The following is a 25,906-nucleotide window of genomic DNA, read 5'->3' on the forward strand; positions in this document are numbered from 1 at the left end:
GGGGTGTGCTGGGATGAGCTGGGGTGCGCTGGGGTGTGCTGGGGTGTGCTGGGGTGTGCTGGGATGTGCTGGGATGCGCTGGGGTGTGCTGGGATGTGCTGGGATGTGCTGGGATGTGCTGGGATGCGCTGGGGTGTGCTGGGATGTGCTGGGATGCGCTGGGGTGTGCTGGGGTGTGCTGGGATGAGCTGGGATGCGCTGGGAAGCGCTGGGGTGAGCTGGGAAGCGCTGGGATGAGGGGGAGGCGCTGGGCTCCTGAGCAGAGCCGGCGCTGAGCGCTCGCAGCCCGCTGCGCAGCCGGGCTGGGGCTGATGCGAGAGCGGCTCTGAGCTGCGCTGCTGCCGCCCGCGGAGAGCTGCGATGGGGAGGGTGCGGAGCTGGGATGGGGAGGGTGCGGAGCTGGGATGGGGAGGGTGCGGAGCTGGGATGGGGAGGGTGCGGAGCTGGGATGGGGAGGGTGCGGAGCTGGGATGGGGAGGGGTGCCGAGCTGGGATGGGGAGGGGTGCCGAGCTGGGATGGGGAGGGTGAGGAGCTGGGATGGGGAGGGTGCGGAGCTGGGATGGGGAGGGTGCGGAGCTGGGATGGGGAGGGTGCGGAGCTGGGATGGGGAGGGTGAGGAGCTGGGATGGGGAGGGGTGAGGAGCTGGGATGGGGAGGGGTGAGGAGCTGGGATGGGGAGGGTGCGGAGCTGGGATGGGGAGGGTGAGGAGCTGGGATGGGGAGGGGTGAGGAGCTGGGATGGGGAGGGTGCGGAGCTGGGATGGGGAGGGTGAGGAGCTGGGATGGGGAGGGTGCGGAGCTGGGATGGGGAGGGTGCGGAGCTGGGATGGGGAGGGGTGCCGAGCTGGGATGGGGAGGGGTGCCGAGCTGGCAGGGGAGGGGTGCCGAGCTGAGCTGTCAGCCCGAGCAGGGGGCTGGCTCTGAAGAAGCTCGCTCTGCTCTCTCCCCAGAGCCTCTCTGAGCACGCTGTCGGCACAGACCCACCGGCAGAGAGGACAGGTCAAAGGCAGTGAGTATCTTTCTCTCGGTGTCTGTCTGTCTGCAGTGCCTCCGTGCTCGTTTTTATGTATTTATTTATTTATTTATTTATTCTGTATGTGAATGGATGGTTTTGATCTCCTGAAGCCCCTGAGAGATCTCATGGTTTGCTGTTCTGTTTATTTGTTTTGTTGGTTTTTTAACCTTTGTGCTGCTGGTTTTTTTTTTTTTTGTTTGTTTGTATTGGGATGGCTTCTTTATCTCTGCCCAGGTGGTTTGATAACCTGAACGTCCTACTCACAGCCCTCCCTTGCTGTCTGTCAAGGAGAAACCCCCAAAACTCATCCATGATGATGCTGGTAGTTCTCCTTGACCAGGTTCCTTCCATGGGAGGGGAAGGCAGGATGAAGGGTGGAGCAGGGGAGGCAAAACCTCTCACCAAGACCTTTATTGCAATTTACCAGACACGACAGATTACATTTTAAAGTCACAACTGACTGGATTTATTTGCAAACAGAGGCAACATCCACGGGTATCCACGAGCAGCAGGATTGCCTCCACGGGGTCCCAGCACCCCTGAAGTCAGACAGACTTTGGGGTCTCAGGGAAGTTGGGTGCTGCTCAGCGGTGCAGCTGTGGGGGCTGAGTGGGTGGCAGTGGGGGCGAGCTGAAGGCTCTTTCATAACAGTACCCCAAAATTCAGGCTGCTGGAGGAGGCTGCAAAGGAGAGAGGGCAGATGGCTCCGCTGCCAGCTCGGAGCAGCAGTGGGAAAGAGAAGCAGGAGCTGCTGCACTCTAGGAAGTCATGTGCTGTGGCCCCACATGGGGGTGAGGCTGTTAATGAGGAAATTTAGAGGGGTTTAAGGAATTACAAGGATTGATTTCAGTCAGAGAAGCAGCCGGTCGGGGCGAGGATTAAGGAAATGCACTCACTGGCAATGCAGTGCAATCCCAGCTCCATTAATTTAGTGGGGAAGAGGCTTTGTGCGTTTTTAATGTAATCAGGTTTTAAGAGGGATGGTGCACTGGGCAGCCCAAGCTCCAGGGTCTCCCCAGGCCCCACCAGAGTAGGGTCCTGGCTCCTTGAACACCCTCTCAGCTCTCATCAGCTCCTTGGGCTCCTCCTCGGCTGGTCCCAGTGACACTGTGACATGGAGGGTACCTGGAGCTTGGCAAAGCAGAAACCTTTGCCTTTGCTCCTTGTAGAGTCCTGTTCTCTGTCCCCTGGCTCTCCTGCCTGCTGAATCTCACCTTCACTCTCTGTTGATGTGAGAGTCGTCAACCAGTTGATCCCCAGTGTGCCAAGGCTCACAAGGAACCCACCAAACCCACCATCTCCAGTCTCCCTCTCTCTCCTTCCCTCCCCGTTTGCAGGCTGTGCATCTCCTTGGTGGCTCCCCTCAGGCTCCCACCACCCCAGCGAGGCCCTGCTTGCTTTGAGTCATTTTTGTGTGAGTGCTTGAGCCCGTGCTGGTGAAAGGAGCAGCAGCTGCAGATGTGTGAAGTCCTCCTGTTGTTCTGTTTGCAGCGCCAGCTTTTCCCTGATGCCTGGCCAGTAACATCAGCCATGACCTGGAGGGACAGGCACAAGAGGTAGTTTGGTCTTCTTAGCGAGGTCAGCCCAGAGCTCTGCCCCTTGAGGAGAGACCTTCGGAGGTGCTGAAGGATGAGTGGGATAATGCCAACTCCTGCTGCTCCCTGCTGAGCTGGGACACCAAACTCAAACCGCTTTAGACCTGAAGCTGGACTTTACCTGCAGTCCTGGTCTTAGAAGGAAATGCTGTCTCTCCTCTGTGGCCATCCCTCAACTCTCAACGTCTTCCATTGAACAATTGACTTTCCACTCTAGGAGGCAAGGAGCAAATGGGTTGAGGACAACTGACCCTTCTTGGCTTTGGCAAAGAGGATCCTTTGGTGCATTTTTAAGTGCCAGGACATGAAACAGTAAATCCCTTCTTCCTGCACTCCTGCCTCCTGCGAGCAGCCCTGACTGCGGTCCAAGCCAGCCAGTTAAAGGGTTAACCATAGCTGGATGCCTGCATGGCTGCCTTACTGATCCCACGGAGGTAACTGGAAAGAACACGGTGCATCCCCCAACCCTGCCATCCTGTCACTGTCTGCCTCGTCCAGCAAGCCCTTCTGCCCACTGCAGTGTCCCCTCCTGCCCTTCCCTTGCCTCTCCACCTCCTGCAGACCCAATTTATTTCCCCGTCTCTCTCCCCTGTGCCCTGTCTGGGAGGTCCTCACCAAGAGAAGTGTGTTCCATGAGGAAGCAACTCCCTGCTCTGCCCCCTCTGCTCTGATTCCCTGCTGCAGTCCCTTGATCTCAGGCATCACAGGGGAATGTGAGCAGCGCTGCGGTGACGCCTGTCACACCTCTTGCTGGGAAATTCGTGAGCAAACAGAGCAGGGCACAGCAAGGTGGGGGGTAGGAGGCATCTGGAGAGGTACCAGAAGGATCCTGTAGTGGGTTTGGTGTCCACTGGAGCGCAGCTGGGAACGTGGTGACACTCCCTGTGCTCTCACCTGGAGTTTGTGCAGTGCCCACGGCCGTGGGGCTGTAGTTGGAGGCTGTGCAACAATTCCTGTGACTGAGGAGTTCCTGGGTTTTGTGCTTGTTAAACGCCGTGAGCTGCCTGTGCTGCACCAGGGAGACACTCGGTGCATTTAATTAACATTTAATTTGCTTTAAGATTACATTAAAATGTGCAATAATAGAAGCTCTCTGAAGGGCGGGAGGAGAAGGGGGAAACAGGCACGCTACAGATTGGCTCAGGCACTGCTGCTGAAGTGTTCTGCAAGAATTACAGATGGAAGGGGAAAAAACGCTGTACTTGTGCAGCCATGGAAAGTATTGGGCATCTGGCTGGGAGCAGGGCTTGGAGAAGGGCTTTCAACAGCTCCAAAGTAGGTCCAGCAGCTGGGAAGTGAAGATGGGGTCGCTGAGTGCTGCTCCCGTGGTCCAGAGGAGAAAATGGCCCAGTTTGATGTCCCGGGAATGTCCAAGAGGAGACACCCCAGGGCTGGAGAGGCAGATCACAGAGCCCATGCAAACCCATGAAGCAGCCCCACATGTTTTTGGGGAGATGGTGATGCCAGCGCCGTGCAATGCACGCGTGTGCTCCCTTCCCTTGTCCCTCTGTGCCTGCCCAGCCCGGGTTATGTAATGAAGGATGCTGCGGCTGCTGGCCCGGGAAGGGGCTGGGCAAGGACACCAGGGGCTGGCATGGGATTGAAGCTCTAGGGCTGGGCTGAAATTTAGAGGAAAAAAAGCTATAAAGCCATTTTCTGCCTGGGTAAGCGTGTCAGGAAACAGGCAGTTTGATCCTGCTTATGTAATCCTGAGTCTAAAGAAGCCGCTCGGGATCGATCCTGGCTGGGAACTCACGGTGCTGCAGCACAGGCTCACCTTGCAGGTGCCTTACTACCCCTCTCCTTCCTCCAGCCCTCTCTTGCCCTCCACCTCTGGTATTTGTGCTCTTTCTGATGCTGCTGGAACGTGGTGACCGATTTCTTGTACTGCTGCCCATTGCTCTCCTCCCACACCTGACCAGAGCAGGACCTTCCAAGAAACCACCCCAAAGCTCAGCCTTTCAAAGCCTTTCTTCCAGCTAAGGCAGCTGAATGCCTGGTGTGAGTGAGCCTTCAGCTGCTCTGGTGCTGTGTTCACCCTTAACATCAGCCTGGAGATGTCCCAGGGTCCCTCTCACACGTGAGGGAACCAAGGACACAGATCTGGCACGAAGCCGCTGAGGTTTTTTGGGGTTTTTTTGGGGGGTTTGTTCTTTTTCTTTTGCCAAGCTGGCTAGACTTATAATCACCCTGTTCTCTGGTTTTCCCCTGCTAACACCCCTGCTTCCCCACCTTGACCACAGGAACAGAGGGATGAGGACTCGCCTGGGCTGCCTGTCTCACAAATCAGACTCATATAATGATTTCACAGCTATTCTTCCGGACAAGCCCAACCGGGCTTTGAAGTGAGTATAGCTGCAGCATCCCACCCCAACCCCACTGCTGCCCTTCCCTTCCCCTCCCCATCCACCACCCCCCCTCCAGTATTGTCTTCCTTTTGTTGTACTTTGTGTGAGCTGAGACTGCTTCCACCAGGAAAACAAACCAGCACTGATCCAGCAGGAACAGCCTCGGGAAATTCCTGGATCTTTGGCACGAGCTCTGCCGTGAGACAGGACATGCTCACAGTCCCCACTGCTGTGTGTGGGACACGTCTGCACCTATTTGGGGATGTAATTTACACCTCTGTCATCACAGATCAAAGCCTGAGCAGTTCGCTTGGTGTAAGAGGTGACCAGAAATTTCATGTCATCTTCAGCTCAGCCTTGTATTTAACACTGCCAAAATGAGGGTGATGGTTTGCAAAATGCTGGAGGGAGATGCTTCAAACCCTCCAGAGTCCTGATTTGAGAAGTGTGGGATGGGACTCATCTGATCACAAGTCCCTGCTTACACCTGAGATAAGATCTGTCCTTCCCCTGAAAGGCAAGCAAGAGAAATAAACACTTCTACAGGCTGAGTGTCATTTCACCTGACTTTTGGCTTTTACAATGTAAATGTCTGCATCTGAGCTTGTTTCCCGGGCCTCTGCTTAGAGTCAATGAGGAAAAATTGGTGCCTTTTTGGGTATGATTCATCTGGCCTATTTTACCTGCCTGCCTGGGGATGTGAGCTGAGCAGACTCCCTGCGGGTCCCTTGGTATCTCTTCACTGATTCTAAAGGAAGCCCAGGGTCACTTGGCTCAGTTCTACACCCTAGACCTCCAAAATCAGGTGAGAGGAATTCCAGCCTTCCTCGGTGTCCTCACCAAACAGCTCCAGAGAGGATGAGCAGCTGTGGGTTGTCCATAACTTGCCCTTTCCTTTCCTTACAGAAGACTGTCAACAGAAGAAGCTACAAGATGGGCAGACTCTTTTGATGTCCTTTTGTCCCATAAATGTGAGTAGAGATCAAATTCTACCTTTTTTTTTCCCTCCTCTTCCCTTGACCCCTGTCCAGGGGTGTGGTCCCTCAGAGCTGCTCATCCCCAGCAGCCACCATCCTTTACAGGCAGGAAAAAAAAATGGTTTAGTGTGTTCCCTTCACGTCTTTGCTCCTGACCACCAGGAAAACCACAACTGCTAAAGCCATCAGCCCAAGGTGCTGCCTTTTCCAGCTCAGTACCCTTAACCAGCTTGCCCTGTCACAGAGGAATCCCCCTTGGTCCCCCTGAGCAGAGCCTGATCTGCAGTTATCCCAGCAAACCCCAAAATTTCACATCAGAGACCTTATGCCAACCTATAATCAGCAACCCCTGCTCTGTTCAATCCTATGAGTTCTGTTCTGCAAATATTTCTCTGCTTCAGCAGCATTTTCACACTGAGAAATTATAAACAAAGCAAAGTTCCCAGTATGGGTTCATTAATGGGTTTTTTTGGAGGAAAAAACCCAAATGAGTTGAGGTTGGGGAAAAGTCACCGTGGGTGCTCAACTGTTTCATGGCAATAAGGAGATGTCTGGCTTTCTTAGAGACTCAGGTTTTCCTTACATTTTAAAATGTAAGTGTAAATTATGTTATTAAGTTAATTTTAAGGTAATTTTGCTAGGTTTATACTGAGATGACAACAGTTTTGGCAGGGAATTAAGTGACAACTTTAAACAGGCTGGCTGACCAAGGCAGGAAAAGCAGGATGTAATTTTAGCAGCAGTATCTAGTTGAGATCATTGCTCTTGCAGCCAATAGGGGAAAAAATATATGGTGTGGCTGGGTATGGCTAAAAAGGAACATTTCTTTTGTGGAAATTCAGATAAAGAAGGAAAGCACACCAAGGAGATTATAGGGTACCTGGGGAATGGAGAAAGGGGAGGGCAGGATTTTCACACCCCTGTTATCATCCTGAACTCAAACCCATTTCTCCTTCACTGGTGTAAAAGTAGAAATTTTCTTCATTGGAGTGCAGAAGAAGAGCTTGGATTACAAACCCCAGTGAATTTACCCACCTATGTCCTGATGTTATACAGATTCTTCCCTCTTCAGCTGGCTATTGCAAAAATGCAAAATCAAACATTAGTTCAATTATTTCGTCCAGCAGCCTCCACAAGGGTGTCTGGTTTTATTAATAAATTAGTCTTGTACAGTGATAAATGAATTATCAAGACTTATCCCATCTCTTAGAATGGAAAGTAATTCTGATAAGTCTCCGGCACTAATGAAAAATATTCAGTTTCTAATGAAAAATATTCAGTTCCTAATGGCAACAGAAGGTGATCTTTAAAATTTAAATTAATCTATTTTTATCAGCAATCACGGTGACATTGCCTGGTGATTGGTGACAAAAAATTTGTTGTTCAATAAACTACTTTCTAAAGGAATATTTTATAACTGTTCTGCACCTGAAGTTTCTGGAATTTCCAACCTGGCAGTCAAGGGTTATAATGATGCAAATCCAAAAAGTTCTGTTGAAACAGAAGTGTTATTTTAGTTACACTGATTTAAAGGAGAGAACAGCACATACTCATAGAATTAATTATATTGTACAAGTTGCATTTTTGCTGTTAGGATGTGCTGATGTTACACAGGTAAGGGAACCTTATGCCTTAACTGGCCAAAATCTGGGATTAAATAAAGCTGTGCCTGGCCTGCTGGCATCTGTCTGTGAGGGAAGCTGCCAGCAAAAATCCTGCTTTTAGTGCCAAGAAGAGGACAGAACTGTCCCAGTCTAATTTCCCAGTGACTGCTCAGGTGAACAGCATTAGCCAGGGAAAATTGGAATTCATGCTTGGGGGCATGGGCTAAGCACCAGCTGGGCTTAAGGAGAATTCCCCCCAGGGCTCACAGCATCAGCAGGTAGAGCACTTCTGCTTGACACATCTGTCAGAAACTGTCTTCACTAGATGGACAGTTCATTTATTTTGGGAAGGAGATTGTGATTTCGAGGGGTTGTGTGGTGCTTTCTGCTGCAGTCAGACCGATTCGGTGCCTTGCAGCCAAACTGTTCTCCAGGGAAAACAAAGCCCAAAGTGCTGGAGCAGGACTCAGGAGCTGATGGAGCAGCTGAAAATGGGACAGACCTTGTGGGCAATATTGCCAGGGGTTGGACAAGTGGCAAAATTGCTCCAAGGAGCCAGAACGAGGATCAGAGCTCCCTAAGAGGTCTCCAAAGTGCCCTGCTGAGCAGGCTGCCCTCATACATGGAGCAGGCTCACAGGGCTGCAGTACTTTGGGAGATGGGAAAAACACTTCCTCCCCTTCCTATTTTCACGAGTTCTCCAAAAGGTTTCTAAATGGAAGCGATGTGAGGAGTGTCACTCATTGCACAGATTCCACGGAGAGTCCATGGGGATTTGAGCCACCCGCTCTAGTGAGAGGTGTTCCTGCTCCCCCATGGCAGAGGGGTTGGAATGAGATGATTTTTAAGGTCTCTTCCAGCCCAAACCATTCTGTGATTGCATTATCACCTTTGCCAGACATCCCTTGAAGTGTGATGGCCCTGGGGAGCCCCCTGATCTCCCCTCACCCTTCTGAAGAAGGAATGACTGTGCAGGTAATGTTTGCTGCCCTTGTGAGAGGAGGATTGAAATCCCTTGGGATTTGAAGCAGTTGTTGTCTCTTGGGTGATTCCCAGGCTGGGTAATGCCCCCCTGCATAGAGTGGTCTGATTTGGATTTATTCCCCGAGCCATTCAAAGGATAATTTGAGTTGACAAGTTATTAGAGTTAAGAGACTGTGAGTAGGAAATGCGGGAGGGCTCTCCCCACCTCCCTTTTGTGCTGGCCCTGGGACTCAATTCCCTCATTCCTCCTGGAGTGAGCAGTGCAGAGCAGCAGGATGCAGCAACTCCACATCCGTAGGTCAGTGCAATGATATCCTAATTGTTTGTGTTAATGGGCAGGGCAAATCAACTTAGAAACCCTGGGCTCGGGCAGACAATCCCTGTTTTACACCAGGAGCCTGTCTGAGCTCACTGCCGTGTTCCCTGGGCTCAGGACTTCTGAGCAAGCAACAGGAGAGGGAGCCTGATGCTGCTTTTGTCAGAGAATTGACAGAGTAAGAGGCAGACCCGTCTGCAGCATTTCCTTGGGTGCCCAGGGAGAAAAAGCAATGGTTTTAACACACTGGATTTTGGCAACTTTTCCCATTTTGTGCCAGGGAGGCAAGCTCAGCGTGGTCCCCAGAGTGTGAGTGCATGCTTGTGAGTAACTGAGGAATAATCCTCTCCCTGTGCCCGTGCCCAGGAGGCTGGCCAGATGAGGATTTCTTTTGACAGCCTGCTGGAGGGAAATACAAGCCACAGCATGTCTCATTCTGCGTCCCCCACGGGGCTGGACACACGGATTTTTGTTCCTCTAGCATCCAGCAGGACAGTCTGTCCTCAACCCATGGTAAACTTCTCACCCAACCCCAAAAACAGTCATCCTGCATTCCCATTTTTATCTCAAGGGTGATTTTTCTCCAGAGTTTTTGCAATCTGGAGGAAAAGGTGATTTTTCTCTGGATTTTTTTGTGATCTCCGTGCTCTTCCTCCCAAACTTTATTGTTGTTCTCCTCCTTCTGTTGTCTACACATTCCTTCACTTCCTACACAGCACAGGAATATCCCAACCTACTCCCAGCTCTTTCTAAGCCAGAAGAGCATTAGCATTGTGGTGCTGACAGGCAGCTGAGATGAAGGGAAGCACTGCTCAGCAGCACTGAGAGCACATCCATGTGCTGTGCAATTGTGACCTTGTCCCTCGAGCCCTGGACCCAGCACATTCCAGGGAGCCAATCCATCCATCCCCCAGCCACAGGGACTCCACCTTTACTCCCTGCATGAACTCTGGTCGCTGAGGGGGTGAAACATGTGCATTAAATAAATGATGGGTGATTGCTTTCTTGCTCTTACAGCGGCAGGTGCTTGGTTATTAAACTGCCTGAATGATTTAGGCCACTAATCTGAGCTCTTCCTCATGCTGATAAAGCTTAGCTAAGACCTGTCTTGTGTTTTCTGCTCCCCACCTCAGTCCCTCCTGGCTGGGTAGGATCCACTTTCCATCTCCTGAACGGGATTTCAGGAGTCCCTGTCTTCACATGCCCTGCCTGGCACTGCCTAACTCACAGATGATCTGCACTATGGGGATTCTTGAAGGAGTTTTGAGTTAGAGACAGGATCTCTGAGTTTTTTAGATTATGTGATTTATTTTTCTTATCTTCTGCACAGGCAGGAAGGGTGAGTTTGGCTCACATCTTCACTGCATGGTTCAGAAGGCCACAAGACCCCAGTTACAAAACCTTTTAAGGATTTATTGACCAATAAACCACTGCCAACAAGGGTATTTATGTTTTTGACCCAATCCTTAAATATTTTGTTTTATGGATTCATACTACAGTGTAAGCTTTCTTAGCCAATTATGTTATGGGACACAAACATACAGTACTGCATTTTAATCTTCTTGTTTACCTTTGTAAGTACTTTTGTTCTTTCCATACCTTAAACTGTAAAACTCTAAACTTTCCTCTTCTTAACTTAACGTGTCTCTGCTTTAAACTATAAATCCACATTCTCACGTCGAGCACCTGAGTTTGGAAGCCTTTCCCAAGGTCTCAGATCAAATCCTGTGTTTAATTCTAAGCTTTGGCTTACAGGCCCAAAGTTCTGAGGATTCCCTGCATTTCAGATTGCAACACTGCAGGATCCTGAGTAATGACTGAGCACTTGCACAATCCCTTCTGCACGTTCCTCAGTCAGTCTGAATGGAGAGCAGGGCATTTTGAAGCTTAGATTTATACTGCAAAAGTAAATTATCAAATGTCTGCTGCTTCTCCCTCAGACTCTCAACACCCAGTAAAGAGCTCTGCTTCTTTGCCTTCAACTTATCTGCTCCACCAGGATCAATTTCCTCCTTTGGCTTCAAGCAAAGGACTCTTGAGGCAAATTCCTGAATAATTTGTCCTGAAGAGCTGTGCAGCTACAGCAGAATATCGTGTCCTCCTGAGTGGCCATGCCTATGGGACTCAGGTTAGGGATTATCTTGTGCTGTTGCTTCTGCAGACTTCTGATCCTGCTTTTAATTTCTGTGCTTTCTCCATAAAGCATCCCTCTGGAATTGCACGCTGGGACATTTCAGGAGGTGAAATCCCTCTCCTGCTTGTATCACACTGCACTCCAGTGGTGGTTGTCCTGGGAAAAGAGATGTCCAGTTGTCCAATTAATTAGAAAGTTAAAAGTTGTCCAGTTAATTTCCGTGCTTTCTCTGTAAAGCATCCCTCTGGAACTGCACGCTGGGATATTTCAGGAGGTGAAATCTCTCTCCTGCTCCTATCACACTGCACTCCAGTGGTGGTTGTCCTGGGAAAAAAGATGTCCAGTTGGGTGGGATGAGCTTTGAAATGCTGATCATTCATGAGTGATCATTCCTTGAAAGCCTTCATGTGCTGTGAAGGAGAGGAGGAGATTGAAGTCAATATCCAGGTCACATCCCAGCTCAGGTGGTGGCAGCTCCCACGTCTAATTGTCCTCCTGCCCTTTCAATCAGACTTGTCATTGTTCCATGACAAACTTTGGGCAGTGATTCCCCAAACCTGGTTGTCAGGCACAGCTGGAAAGACTGCAGGCAGTCAAGGGTTAAAGATGAAAATTATGGAAAACCAGGCAGTCAGGGCTGATCTCTCCTGCACCCAAAGTGTCCCAGGCAAAGTCCTCACAGGTTCAGCCTCACCATCTGCAGCTCCTCCAAGGCTGTGAGGGCTGCATGACAGGAGTGTATCAAAAAAGCAGAGAACAGCCAGACACTATTATTTATCTATTCACTGTCTAAACTTATTTCAGGATCAAAAGGAGCTGATTGACATTAGAGCAGGAGGCAGAACTCATGGAAACCTCCTGGTCCCAGGGGAACCTGCTGCAGCTGCTCTCTGGGGCAGGGCTGTAGCAAATGCCTTTCTCTCCTTGTCACTCACAACATTCCCTTCTTTTAGCAGTTATTACATTTCTCAGGTATTTTATTTCTCAGGCATTTTATTTGTCAGGTATTATATTTTTCAGATGTGATATTTTTCATATATTATATTTTTCAGATATGATATTTTTCAGGTATTTTATTTCTCAGGTATTATATTTTTCAGATATGATATTTTTCAGGTATTTTATTTCTCAGGTATTATATTTCTCAGGTAATTTATTTCTCAGGTATTTTATTTCTCAGGTATTTTATTTCTCAGGTATTTTATTTCTCAGGTATTATGCTTTCCAGATATGATATTTTCTGGGTATTTTATTTTTTAGAGATTTTATTTCTAAGGTATTTTATTTCTCATGTATTATATTTTCAGGCAATTAGTTTCTCAGGTATTTTATTTCTCAGGTATTATATTTTTCAGATATTATATTTTACAGGTATTTTATTTTTCAGGTATTTTGTTTCTCAGGTATCCTATTTTTCAGATCTCATGTTCTGCATCAATGACCTTTAGCAGATGTGGTACTTTCATGCAACACTGCTATTTCTGCAAGTGATCCTCTGTCAGTGCTGCAGCTCTGGGGCTGTTGTAGAGGAAAAGGAGGGGAAAAAAAAGACCAGGGTAGAGATAGGGGAGCAAGACCTCAGCAGGAACACTGCAGAGACACAGCAGTGTGCTTGGTGCTGGAATATTAAACATCAAGCATCCTAGGAGCTGATGATTGATAAAATGACATAGATCTTGAGGGACTGGAACCTTCTCCCTGTTTTATTTCCTTATTTATGAAAGCTACCAGCATGCAAAGACTCCTTGCTCTGTTCTCCAGTCCTTCCCTTGTTCTCACAGGCCCTGTAAATTTTAGAGGCACTAAGGGGGACACAGGTTTTGGAAAATGTTTCTGTGTCCAGATTTCAGGAAGGGGAGCAGCTTTACAACATCCCTCACCTGCACCATATTTCCCTACCCACAGAGATGCTCCAAGCAGCCACGGGCAGGGTGATCTTGGCAGGTGCCTGCTCCTTTGGCATTCTTCTCTGGGGCTGATATCACAATATTGCCCCTGCTTGGACCCACAACTTGCAGTGTTGCTTGGATGGAGCCTTGTTTTCTTGTCTACCCTAGCAGTGCAAAACCCCAATCTCCTCCTAAAACTGCTTGAAGGAAGAAGTGTCAGGATGAGCTGGAATAATGCAGCTATTTCTGGGGCTGACAGCAGGAGGGAGCACGGCTGAGATGGGATGGATCCATTTTTATGCTGATAGCAGACTGCTGATGGAGCAGTCAGTGCAAAAAAAAAACCCACATGAAGGAGCCTTGAGGAAGGCAGAGGAGAGAGGTTTAGCTGCACTTTGGGCTCATCTGGACTAGTATATCTTTGGCCTTTCCCTCTGAGGATCTGGGCAGTCAGACATCTCCTCTGACTGACACACAGACAGAAATAGGATTGTTTGGTGCTGTTCAATACCCACAACCACTGCTTGAGGTTTCAGAGGGAGCTGGAAAATAGCTAAGTTATTACCAGAAACAAGGGGAGCAGGAAGAAGTTTAAGACATGCAGGGGAGATGCAGGACAGTGTTACATTGCTATGGATCTTTAGCACACATAGCATATAGATATATACAGCATATAGAGAGCATAGAAATAGCTTATAATATATATATATATATTTGTAATATATATTATATATAATATATTATATATATTATATGTATAATATGTATTCTATAGCATATATATATATAATAAATATAATTTTATATATAGCATATGCAGCATATAGATAGCACATACAGCATATAGAAGGAACTGTTTGAATAGCCTGTTTGAGGAAATGCTAGGACTATCCACAGGGATCTGGACAAGCTTGAGAAATGAAAACTCATGAGGTTTAACAAGACCAAGTGCAGAGTGCTGCACCTGGATTATCCCCAAAATCAATCCAGGCTGGGGGATAAACAGATCAAGAGCAACCCTGCCCAGAAGGACTTGAGGACGCTGGTGGATGAGGGGCTGCACACACCTTGTCCTTGCTCCCTTCATCCTTCTGAGGAGTCTGACCTCACCAGGCTCGTCCCCAGTTCCATCAATATTTTTAGACAATTGCTTGGAAGTAGCCTAGAGCTTTCCAGTCATGAACTACAAAAACCTAGACCCTATTGCAAAAGACCAGGAAGAGTTAGAAACTCACTACTGGGAAAAAATATAAAAAGGAGAAGCTAACTTTATCCTGAGGAGAAAGGGGATGTGTGAAGCCTTCAGCTACATCAACTCCCCTGGTGCCATTCAGGGAAAGGAAATAAAAAACAATGGCTGTGTCCATAAATAGGCCCAGGCAGGGGTTTAACACAGATTGCCTAATAAATCTTTCCATATTTCTAATCTGCCCTGGCTGACTCAGATTGCATTACTGAAATGTCACAATTGCTGAGCATTAGCAAGTGATAAGCACACTTTTACCACTGACTAGACAAGCCATAATTAGGCCAAGTCCTTTCCCTCTCCCCTTTATTGGAGCTGTAACAGACTCTCTGAGAGCTTTTCTCTGTTTAAATAAGAACTAAAAATGGCACAAGGCAATAAAGCAAAATGACAGAAAGCACAGGAGGCAAGTCCACATCAGCTATGTTTTATTGAAGGTTTTTCTTAGTGGCAGATAGGGCCTCATAAAGTGTTGCATTATCATGAGTAGAACCTTGATAATTCCATGAGTAACTTTAGGTGGGTGTCCCAGTCCTGAGGAAAGTCTTCTGCCACCTTAGCTGGAAAACACTTTTTCAGAGATACATCAAGTGATGTTTGGCTTTGTGGCAGCTCACAGGAGCCCAGCTCATCAGTGGTGTAAGTTATGGATGCATCCTGGGATGGCAGAACTTGGGAGAAATATCAAATTGTCTTTGGTAGGCCGGGGTAGATGGAAGGATGCCTGAGAATGGAACAACTCCCCACCTTTTCTTGATGCCTCAGGTTTCAGCTTTTTATATTTTCACATTCTGTGCTTTAGTGTGTGGGTCTGGGTTTCATATCAGGGCATGGTGAGCTCTCTGCACAGAGCAGGGAGACAAAACAATTCCTTCTCTAGCTGGGGACCAAGGACAAATTATCCAAATCTCAGCCCAAGAGCACAAACAACGTGGGTTGGAGGGAAAACAAGCAGGATGGGACCTCATGGGCTGAAGCTGGAATTGGACAATTAGCTCCAATATGCAAATGGACCAGAACTTACAGAAAAGTGAGATCTCGTGACTAAACCCTCTTTTGCTTCCATCTTGGAGCCATCCAGGCAGAGCCACAACTCCTGTACTGCCAGGGTGTGGCCTTTGAAGTCACTTCAATAAATACCCACTTTATTCCTCTTAACTCTGCCTAGCCTGTGTTCCAGCTCCTTAAGGCATGACTCCCTGCTCCCTGTGTGACTCCCTGTGTGTCTCTGGCAGATGGGCTGGCAGCTTTCCGTGCTTTCCTGAAGACAGAGTTCAGCGAGGAGAACCTGGAGTTCTGGCTGGCCTGCGAGGACTTCAAGAAGACGCGCTCGGCGGCCAAGCTGGCCTCCAAGGCCCAGCGCATCTTCGAGGAGTTCATCGACGTGCAGGCCCCTCGGGAGGTGGGTATGGGGTGGCACAGCATCCCCAGGGCACCCAGCAGGGCTGCCACTTCCATCTGGGTGCTTTACATCTTTCCCTTCCCTCTCAGAATGTGGCTAAGGACTGTGGCGATGCCATCCTGCCCGCTCCAGCTGCTTCTGCTCACCCTGACTCATCCCTGATGAGGGCAACTACTTTGATGATACTGAATTAGTCACAGCCAGGGAGTTCACTGGCAACCTCAGCCTACATTTGCTAACCTCACTGAGCTCCCCAGGAGCATGTCACCGTGTTCCTGTCATTTACTGTCAGTCTTGAGCAGGCTGCTGGGCTCTTCCCTGGCAGGACACTTTGCACAGGACCATCCCACCCATGAGTGGAACACAAGCCCTGAGGGAGCTGGGGGTGCTCAGCCTGGAGAAAAGGAGGCTCAGGGGTGACCTTGTCACTCTCTGCAGCCCCTGGAAGGTGGCTGTGGGCAGGTGGGGCTGGGCTCTGTCTCCAGGCAGCACTGACAGAACCAGAGCACACAGCCTCAAGCTGCACCAAGGGAAATACAGGTTGGATATTAGGAAGAAGATTTTACAGCAAGACTGATAAAGTTCTGTAATTCTCTGCCCAGGGAGGTGGTGGAGTCACCATCCCTGGGTGTGTTTAACAAAGCCTGGATGTGGCACTGGGTGCCAGGGTTTAGTTGAGCTGTTGGGGCTGGGTTGGACTTGATGATCTTGAAGGTCTCATCCAACCCAGTGACTCTGTGATTCTGTGAATTCTGTGAGTAACTTGTTGACTCCCGAGGGAGGAGAGTTTCTGACTAACTCCCCCCTCACCCAGACCTCCCGAGAGATGCGAACAATAACTCCGAGCTGAACAGAAAACGCAGTCACGCCCCGGAGCCTGGGATTGTTAAATCCTCTTTCAAGCACTCAACAGGCTGATGGCACTGCCACATCCTCGTGACCACGCTGGCATGTGTCACTGCAGTCCCAGCACAGCCAGGGGGGCTCTCACTGCACACAGCCCCTCCTGCTGCTGCATGGGTGCCTGTCAGGGACCCCTAAAAGGGCTCATTTTCCTCCCTCTCCCAGCTAGGAAGGCCATTGCAAGGCCACTGTGAAGGGCCCAGATTCACACCGAGGAGTGTGGCTGTCTCAATGCTCTCCTTGAGCATTTTCCCACTCTTATTCAGGAATGATGAGATTTTAAGGACTGGAAGGCTGATTTTTCATTAGAAATGGGAATGCAGGTAGGATGGGGTACTTCCTACAATTTGGTCCTGTGGTGATGTTTTCTTAGCCCTGTTACATAATTTTGGCCTGTTTAGAATATGGAATTATTAGAGCTAATTCATACTGCTGACATCCACACTGAGGCAGACAGCTTTACTTTCCAGGCTCCTTCCAATTTGGATACTGAATTAATAACAACAAATAACATTTTTCCAGCCATTTTTTTTCTTCCAGACAATAACCCTAAAAAATGCTGATTACTCTGCTGGGAAGGAGAGCAGGAAAACTCCATTGGCTGGTTTTGCAAACAAATGGCAGTCATAACATTATAGGGTGGTTTATTTTTCCAAGCCTCTCCTCCAGATATTGTAACATGAAGCTGTTATGGGAAAAATCAAACAGTTTATTTTAGATCAACTGAGTTTAGAGACATTTAATAAGATTGTACTAATGGTTTAAACCCTGTTGAAAGTTTATTCACCCACCTATTGGGCATGTGGTGAAGAAGAGAGGGAGCAGGAGAGAGGCTAGGCTGAGTCAGCAGCTTTAGGTGATGTGCTGCCTAAAAGTCTGAATAAAAGTAATTTAAAAAGTGATTTCAGTAAAAGTAAAGTGATTTCAGAAGTGCTCAGATCACTACAAACCCAACTTTTCCAGGCTTGGGGTGGGGATTCACAGCCCTGAATCACTAAACCCCCCAGAGCTGTGGGGGCTGTTCAGGCATGGGCAGGGGTAGGACCTTGGTTCTGCTGCTGTTCCACAGCCATGGCAGAGAGGGAATGTGCCATTTGAAGGATGCCAGCTGCACACTCAGTGCCAAACTCTCTTCTGCTGCTTTCCCCAGGTGAACATAGACTTCCAGACACGGGAGCTGACAAGAAGAAATGTGCAGGAGCCCTCCCTCTCGTGCTTTGACCAAGCTCAGGGGAAGGTGCACAGCCTGATGGAGAAAGACTCGTACCCCAGGTTCCTGAGATCCAAAATTTACACAGACCTGCTGTCTCAGACCCAGAGGAGGCTCAGCTAGGATAGCAACGGGGCCCTCAGAAACCACGTGCTTCCCACAACGCCAAAACCCATGTCTAAATGTGAAACTCCTCGGTGTTAAAAGCAGTGGGAATGGGAAAAGAGGGAGAAGGGGCAGAGGAAGTTTCCAGAGAGTGATCCAGGTGTGGTATTAAGACTCTTTGACTATCTGTGCTTTTTTTTTTTCCTTGTTAGCAGTAGCACCTTGCAGTCCTTCCCTCTGTCTAGCACAAACCCACAACCCCCTTGTGGGTCACCTGTGGGCAAGGCAGGTTCCCTTTAAAATGGCTGGGTTGGTTTGTGTGTAAATAACACCTTTCCATCCTTCCACACTTCTCCTTGTCTCTCACCTCTCTCCCTTGTGCTGGAAGGGCCCCAAGGGCAGTGCTGACACTTGTGAAGCCACATCCAGCCCATCTCTCACAGGTTGGCTGCTGGGGTCTGGACCAGAGACTGAGGGGAGGGAGAGAGGAGACAAAGGCACAAGATTCATTCAATTTCTTGAAGTGGGAACCATCAGCAAACTCAGCTCACCTCCCAATTTTTTTTTTTTTATTTTTTTTTTTTTTGGCACACCTTATGACTTGGCTGCTACCTTGTCACTGCCCCTTTTCCTTCAGGGATGGAGGCTCAGAGTATTCTCGAGGAGCTGAGCTTTCCTCGTGAGGAAGGTAATCCCAAAAGCTCTCACTAGGCCTAGGCAGGCAAATCTTTTAATGTGAATGATTGTTTTTGGTGGCTATTATTTATTTGTGTGGTAGTTCAGTCTCAGGCATCATTCAGGCTCTGTTGTGCTGGGCACTGGACCAAAACCTAGCACAAAGGGCTCCTGGCTGCCACAGGCTTGGTGGCTCCTCAGGAACGACCTGTTGGGAGAGAGTGGAGAGGAGGAATGTCCCCTCTGACCCTTGCTGAGGTGTAGGAAAAGCACAAGGCCCGTTTGCCGCAGCAGATGGCATTTTTCATGGGGTACCTGGGATTTTACGTGAAAAATCCCATTTCTATTTTTGTTATTTCCTGATTACTGACTGTTCCTACTCACTGAGTGTCTGCTGTGGGTTCAGTGCCCTGCAAAGAGCTCCCCTGCTGCAGGGTGCTTGTCCCCAGTGGGACACAAAGCATGGGGTGAGCAGGATGGGTGTTGGGGTGTGCAGTGGGGTGTGAGGGGCTCTTTGGCCCTATTCCCATAGCCTGGATGGCCGCTGCAGGAGAATTCTCTGTGCAGATGTCAGGGGTGTAGCATCTCCTCTGTGCTGGGCAATAATTCCTTCCATCTGATGGCCCCATTTCCATGGCATTGCTGTTCCAGCTTGGCAGATTCTTGCAATATTTTTGAGGGGAGAAGCAGACAGCCTGTCTGTGGATTTGAGCCGGCAGACCAAAGGTCTCTTTTCTTAATTTAATGAAGGCCTGGAAAGTGACCCCATGGATCTTTTTCTTCTCTCAGTCATCCCACACCAGAGGCTGTAAACCTCTGCTCCAGCCAGGGGTGGTGGGTGGGTTTGATACATCAGAAAACTGCTGATACAGACTTTGTGTAATGTGGTGTAAATGAGGTAGAATGAATTCTGAAGCCAAGCAAAATGTTTGTGGAAGAAGATAAAAAAAAAGTATGGCTGGATATTAAAAATCAGTGTCCATTAATTAAGTAGGAAAGAATTTTTTGAGGCTTTTTGCAAGGATGATGTGCAGGACAGTTGGACAAACAGGTGTAGGATCAAGAAAGAGGTGGTAACCATGCTGGGTTTATTCTGGAGGTGTATTCCTGTGGTCTCCAAGACACTGAAGTCAAAATACATTGCAAGTGCAAACTTTATCTTCAGTAGGGTGACCTGTTTTTCAGTGCCTGGTTGGCCAGCAGCAGAATCCTCCAGGTCTTTGGAAGGCAAATCTCATCTCCAGTTAAATTTCTGTGAGGAATGGCCAGAAAGCAGCAGTGACCCAACATTCCTGGCTGTCCCCTGCCCCTGCAAGGACACCTGAGGAGCTGGGGCTGGCCTGTGGTGACAGAGGTGACACAGCTCCTGGGACTGTTGAGGCCCCTCATGGGACGCAAGAGACACAAAGCTCAAGGTCTGGATGTGGAAGTTTGACACAAACTTTTTGCTGTTTGCTTGAAAGTGAGAGCAGTGAGACACCTGGAAAATGCTCCAGATTTGCCATGATTTCTCCAAGGGAGCCAGCTCATGCAGGAGCTCAGTATCCCAAAGCTTTATGGCAAGCAAGGCACAGTGAGACAGGTCTGGTGAACCTGTGCAAGGCGTGGAGGGAATCAGAGGTGGAAGCAAAGGACACAGAGCCACATATCCAGTGGCTGGCCCTGGTGAAACCTGGGCTGTAGGAAGGTGTCTTGGTTTGAACAGCCAGGTGTCTGCTCAGGAAGGCAGGAGCCTCCGTTGAAATGGAAAATATAAACCCCCTCCCTCCAAATTATTATGATTTTGAAATTAAGGGGCTCTCAGGCAAAGATGTGGGAGCAGGAATAACAGTTCTGTACTAGGAAAATTAAAATACAAATACAATAGCATAAAACAACACTGCCAGATTCAGAACATGCCCTGACACACTGTGGGCCAGGGAGGTGGCAGCAGTCCCATCCCATGGTGGCTCAGCCCTCCTGCAGTGCCAGCTGTGCTTCTGCTGGAGCAGGATCCTGCACAAGGGGGGAGTTTTCCTCTGGAGCTCCAGGGCTGCTGGAGATGGGCCTGGGCTCCTCTGGGAATGCAGTGGGAAGAAAGCTGCTCCTCTGGGAATGCAGTGGGGAGAAAGCTGCTCCTCTGGGAATGCAGTGGGAAGAAAGCTGCTCCTCTGGGAATGCAGTGGGCAAAGGCTGCTGTGCTGTTCCCAGGTCAGATTGTATCCAGGTAGGAATGTTTGGCTCCTCCCCTGGGCAGAGCATCTCCCCATGGATGATGGAATTTTCTCAGCCATGCAGGGACACTCACTGGCCATGAACAGCAGAGATCTCCTGCAGGGAGGATTGGCTGTGGGAGAGATAAAGAAAAAACTGCCCAATGAACAGAGGATAATGCCCCAGCTCTGACAGATGGGAATTGAATACACACCCCCAGGCACATTGCCTAACCTAAGACAGAAGGAGTCATATCACCCCCACAGCCCCTGCCAGGGGCCAGGAGTGAGGAGAGCAAACCCAACCTCGCTGCAGTGACACACTCAGGACCTGCAAAGGAGGATGGAAATCTTCCCTCTCTGGCTGTGAGCAGAGGCTGGGGGAATTCCCCTCTCCCAGAAATGCTGTCTGCCACCCCTGTGTAACGCTGGGATCTCCCAGGGGCACAGGCTACTTTTGCAGTTTCTTCTCCCTTCTGGGTCACCAAAAACTGGTGCCTTGGAGTGGCTGCCTAGAACAGAGGCTAGACAGAGTTAAGAGGATGAAGTGGTTATTTATTGAAGGCCTTCAACAGGCACACTTTGGGCAGTCAGAGCCTCCAAGAGGGGCTACACCCAAGATGGACAATGGTTTTTGAGACAATTATAAATTTGGTCCATTTACATATCAGGGGTTAATCCTCCAATTCCAGGTAATAAAGTCATATTCCCCCAGCTTGCTCCCCACCAATTCACTTTTTGTTTATCCTTTTTGGGGCCTGAGGCTGTAGGGTGTCATTGGATCACAGGCCCAGAGGGATTAGTAGTTAACGTGAAGAGAGTTAACTACAATTTATGTGGAGCTATGCACTAATACAGTATAGGATTTGAAATATATAAAAGCTAAAATCTTAAGCCTGTGGTCCCAGTTTTACCTAGTGATCCCACTGCTGCCAAAGGGCAGCTCAGGTTCTCAGCACTGTGGCATCAAGCAAATGCTGCAAGTGGTGAACGAGGCCACCTTGTCTGGCCCTGCCCTCCTTCTTTCCACCTTCCTCTTGTCTGTGCATGCAAAAAAAGCATCCCAGAGCTGCCCAGGATGTGAGAGCCAGCAGAAGGAGGCTGAAGCAGTCACTGCTCTTAAAGAGAAGGCAGAAGGCCATGACAGCTGCCTTGTGGTACTTCTCTCCAGACAGACCTTCTGAGTGGACTTGGGTGGTGCTGACCTCTGAGACACCCCAGACAAGGCTCTGCAGCACCTTGGAGAGGGCCACAGAGACAGCCAGGCCAGGGCACACAGCAGGAACAAGAGGCTTGTGTCCAGGAACGTGAGTGTGTGGACAATCCCCTGGCTCTCCTGGTATCCAGAGTGTGACTCCCTGGTCGTGTCCAGAGTGTAACTCCATTTCTCCTTGAGATCCTCCGGCAGCGTTGGTGCTGGAAGTCCTTTCATTTCACATCAGAACTCATGGGAAAACTTCAAAGTGGCCAACACCCTGTAAATCCAAGCTCCCTTCTCTCCTCCATCCACCTGGGGAATCACTTGGAGCAGGGCACACCTGGAGATGTCATTGCTGCAGTGGTGACAGGAGCTGGAATCAGGCTGGCTGATATAGAAGACTGTGTTTTCCCCAGTAAACTGGGCCCCAGTAAATTGTTCCCTCCATTGGGAACAGCATCCTAGAACACAGAGAGGAGAAAAAGTATTGTCTAAGGCATTTGAGTCTACCACTCCTTGTTTTTGTTGTTGCTCTTGCAGTTTTTCTCTCTGGAAGGAAAGCAGACTAGTTATTTAAAGTAAAATTCTATTTTTCTTAAACAAGAAAATGGCACCAGCTGCTTCTTTTATGACAAATGTCATTCTGAATTGAACCAAAATAAACAGCTTGTAGCTCTACCCCTAAAACCAGGGGCTGATCAAGGAAATAATGACTGAGCCAAAGCTTTGGAAAGAGCTGCGTGGTGACTAATCCCCACCAAGGACAAATATCTTATCCTTGACTCATCTCTTCCTGGTGTGAAAGGGACACACACAACCTACAAACCCATTTCCCCTCTCCACAAGCACACACCTTCCACATTTTCCTCCTGTTTGGAGCAACGTTAAAGTGTGCCATCACATGAAGAGAAGGGGGAAAATAATGGTTCATTCAGTTCTTTTTTATTCTGTTTGCTGGCCCATACCCAGTCAGCTCCCAGGTAGATTGATGGCAGAAGGGAAAAAGAGTTTACAAATTTCCTTTTCTATGAGCTTCAGGTGGTGTTAACTCCAGGATCAGATGCAAAACTCTAATCTGTCTAAAATTTCTCCTGCTTTGCTCCATCAGCCAGGCTTGGGATGATTTCCATCACTTTTAGTGGACTCATTAATGCACTAAGGGGTCCCTGTTGTTCATGCTGGGGAGGTGTGAAGGGCAAAGGGGAGGGGGAAATTGCTGTGTGTGTCTGGGGGTGTGGGTGGATGAGAGTGCATGTGACTTCCTCTGTATCTTATTTAGTGTCCTCTACTACAGAAGCTTTTCTGAGACATAGATGTGCATGTTAAAATAGGAGAATTAGGCACAAATGACATAAACTGAGATCTTTAGCCTGTGTTGTGTTTGCCTCGTGTGTAAGTCCAAGTAGTAGTAAGAGATGTAAAACTCTGCTAGGCTTCCAGTTACCCCTAAGAGCACATGTATCAAACTGAACTGAATGTTCACTGATAGACACAAAACCAAAATGTTTACAGCATTCAGAGCAATAGCAAAGCATACCTCATGCCAGTCCTGGAGTGCCTCTCACCCGTCAGTGCAAGCTCTCCCCTCCCTGGGGGCCTCTGCCTTCTCCCTCCACACTCCTCCCTCTTTCTCTATCCTGTCCTGGTTGTCTTCCCTCCTCCTTGAAGCACTCCAAACCTTCCTGTCCACCAGCACTGTTTGTCCTCATCTGTCTGAGCCTGGGACTCCCCTAACCCCGTCCTGTTTGCCTCTCCTCCATCCCCATCCATCCCTCCTCTCTTCTTTGCCTTTCCCTTCCCCAGACGCTCGTCTCTGGTCATGGCATCTCCCTCCTACATGCCTCCTACTGCCACTGTAAAGCTCCTAGGAGCTCCTCCTTGCTCATTATATAAGAACAAAACGTTTCACATCATTTCTGCATTATCTTTCATCCCTGGGGCTGCTGCAGTTGTCTCCTTCCTTGGTGCTGTGCTCTCTCTGGCATCGTAGCATTATATCCCAGAACTGGAATTAAAGTTCATTTTGCTGCTAGACCAGAATGCTTCTGTCTACCACGCACCCGTTGGGCTTTGCAGAGGCTTGTCTTGTCCCCAAGTCTTTTGTCTTCCTTCTTTTTCTCCTTCTTCCATGCACGCTGCACATGCAGTGCTTGTGGCAGGGGCTGGCTAGGGTAGAGGGTGTCCGTGCTGGGGTCACTCCCAGCTGGGCACCCCCGTGGCTCTCTGGTTTATAAAAGCAGTCTCAACAAAGGCGTGTGGGTTGTGTTTGCTCAGCAAAGTCAGTGGTTGTGCTCTGTGCCTCCTCCTGGCTTTCCAGGAGGATGTGTGTCTCATCTGAGGCTGTGGTGAACTCAGCGGGAGTTCAGGGAGCTGAGGCCGTGGGAGGGAGGTGGCAGAGGGGGATGAGCTTGTTACCAAAAACATCCAACCTTCCTGGCAAAAAGGCACAGGAGAAAAGGCAGTGCCTGTTTCTGGAGGGACCAGGGAGCTCTGGGGACCAGCTGTGCTGTGAATTGTTTGTCTCAAATGGCCCCACACCTCCCAGTTGGCCTCACGTGCTGCGTGCCCCAGGCTGGCTCTAAAGCGTGGCGGACGAGGAGCTGCTCAGCTCTGCATTTCCAGTGCAGGTAACAGCGTTATCCCAAGAGAAACGTCTTCATGATGCTCTAGCAGTGCCTGCAGCCACCAGCTGAAAAGCAGTGAGGGGAAGGAGTCACCTTCTGCTGTGTTTACTCCTGCAGACCTCTGTAGGACTCCTGGCAAGAGAGAGAGCAGGGTATGAACACACCTTGGGGTAGATCCCCCTTCCTTAAGAGCCACGATTGAAGATGTCCTCTTCTCATAACCTCTCCCCCCAGCTCTTTTATGAGTTACCCAAATCAGAGCTCAGATTTGTCCTTAAGCTCCTTGGCACCTCCCCCTTGGTGGGATGGCAGTGTCCCCTTGAGGACGTGACTACAAGCCCAACGAAGAAAGGCTGCTTGAAATAAAAAAGATACCTGGTTCCTCTGCAAATCAACTCGTGGGTGGCTCAGAAGAGACTGAGGATGGCTCTGCTGCACGCAGTGAACTCAGAAGTGAGCCACCAGGCAGAAAGAACAGCTCAAAAGAGCGTCCCTGGGCAACGCTTTTATTTCCAGGAGATGCCGCTGCTGCAGCTGCCACCCTGGGGTGCCCTGGTGCTGCTGGTGTTGGGGCAGGCCACGCAGGCTGCTCAGTCTGATCCCTTTCTGCCCAAGGAAAGGCATGGGCTGGGCTCCCCGGGCTCCCCTGCATTAGCTGCTCGTTTGCTGGGCTCCCCTTTTCCCTTGGAGGCTGGAGGAGCTCCTCAGGCATGCCACAAATCCACCCTGAGCCGTGTCACCACATTGTGCAGTGTTACACCCGTGCTGTATAGACACCCTGAGGACATAATAAACAGCCTGAGATTATTTGTTCTCTGCCTGAGTGTCTGAAAAGCTGCAATCCTGGGGGTGGAGGGGTGTCTCCCAGCCAAATTGCTGAGGAGGAAGAGGAGGGGAGAAGCTGTTTCTCCACAGCCCCCCTTGGACACAGCAGACACACTGGATGGGGCAGCAGAGTGGGGATGGGTTGGTGTTCTGGTTTGAAAACAAAACTAGTAAGTCAGAAATACAACTTATTATTAGGAAAAGTGGAAGAGAAAACAAAATAGATGTAATAACACAAAAGAAAAAAGCACTGACAAAGTCAGAATACAACCTGACACCCTTTTGGTCAGAGTGTTGGTAGGAGTCCAAATTGGAATGGCTGCACTCCTCCTGGAAATCCAGCAGAAAAGCCTGAATCTGGTGTCCCAAAAACCCAGATTATATCCAGTTAGGAATGCTTGGCTCCTCCCTCTGGGTGAGGCATCTCACAATGGGATGTTATAATTCTTATCAGTCATACAGTGACATTCAATAGCCCATTATCAGCAGCTGTCTCCCCTGAGAGAGGATTGGTTGTGGAAGACATCAGGAAAACTGCCCACTTAACACAGGACAACTGCCATACAGATGGCAAATGAATACATCTTGCCTTGCAATCTGGGACATTTGGCTCCAAGCTGTTGATGGCTCAGTTGGAGCAATTCAGAACCAGGCTCCCCAGAG

The 25,906-nt window shown here is 49.2% G+C and overlaps 1 protein-coding gene across 6 annotated transcripts; it reads left to right on the forward strand.

Annotated features, from left to right (window-relative positions):
- Positions 1-214: 214 nt before the first annotated feature.
- On the forward strand, positions 215-25,225 carry RGS8 (regulator of G protein signaling 8). 6 transcript variants are annotated; one of them, XM_041717717.2, is made up of 7 exons: positions 265-369; positions 952-1,010; positions 2,508-3,045; positions 4,855-4,956; positions 5,866-5,930; positions 15,345-15,511; positions 17,565-25,225. In XM_041717717.2, the coding sequence occupies exons 3-7, from the start codon at positions 3,020-3,022 to the stop codon at positions 17,745-17,747; spliced, it is 543 nt and encodes a 180-aa protein (XP_041573651.1). In that variant the 5' UTR covers positions 265-369; positions 952-1,010; positions 2,508-3,019; the 3' UTR covers positions 17,748-25,225. The 6 variants fall into 6 exon arrangements, with proteins under 6 accessions (XP_072789042.1, XP_030135509.1, XP_041573651.1 ...); XM_072932941.1 differs by lacking the exon at positions 2,508-3,045 and having other exon boundaries at positions 215-369; positions 5,869-5,930; XM_030279649.4 differs by lacking the exon at positions 2,508-3,045 and having other exon boundaries at positions 217-369.
- Positions 25,226-25,906: the final 681 nt, after the last annotated feature.

This window comes from Taeniopygia guttata, chromosome 8 (genome assembly GCF_048771995.1).
Source record: "Taeniopygia guttata chromosome 8, bTaeGut7.mat, whole genome shotgun sequence".
NCBI classification, from domain to species: domain Eukaryota; kingdom Metazoa; phylum Chordata; class Aves; order Passeriformes; family Estrildidae; genus Taeniopygia; species Taeniopygia guttata.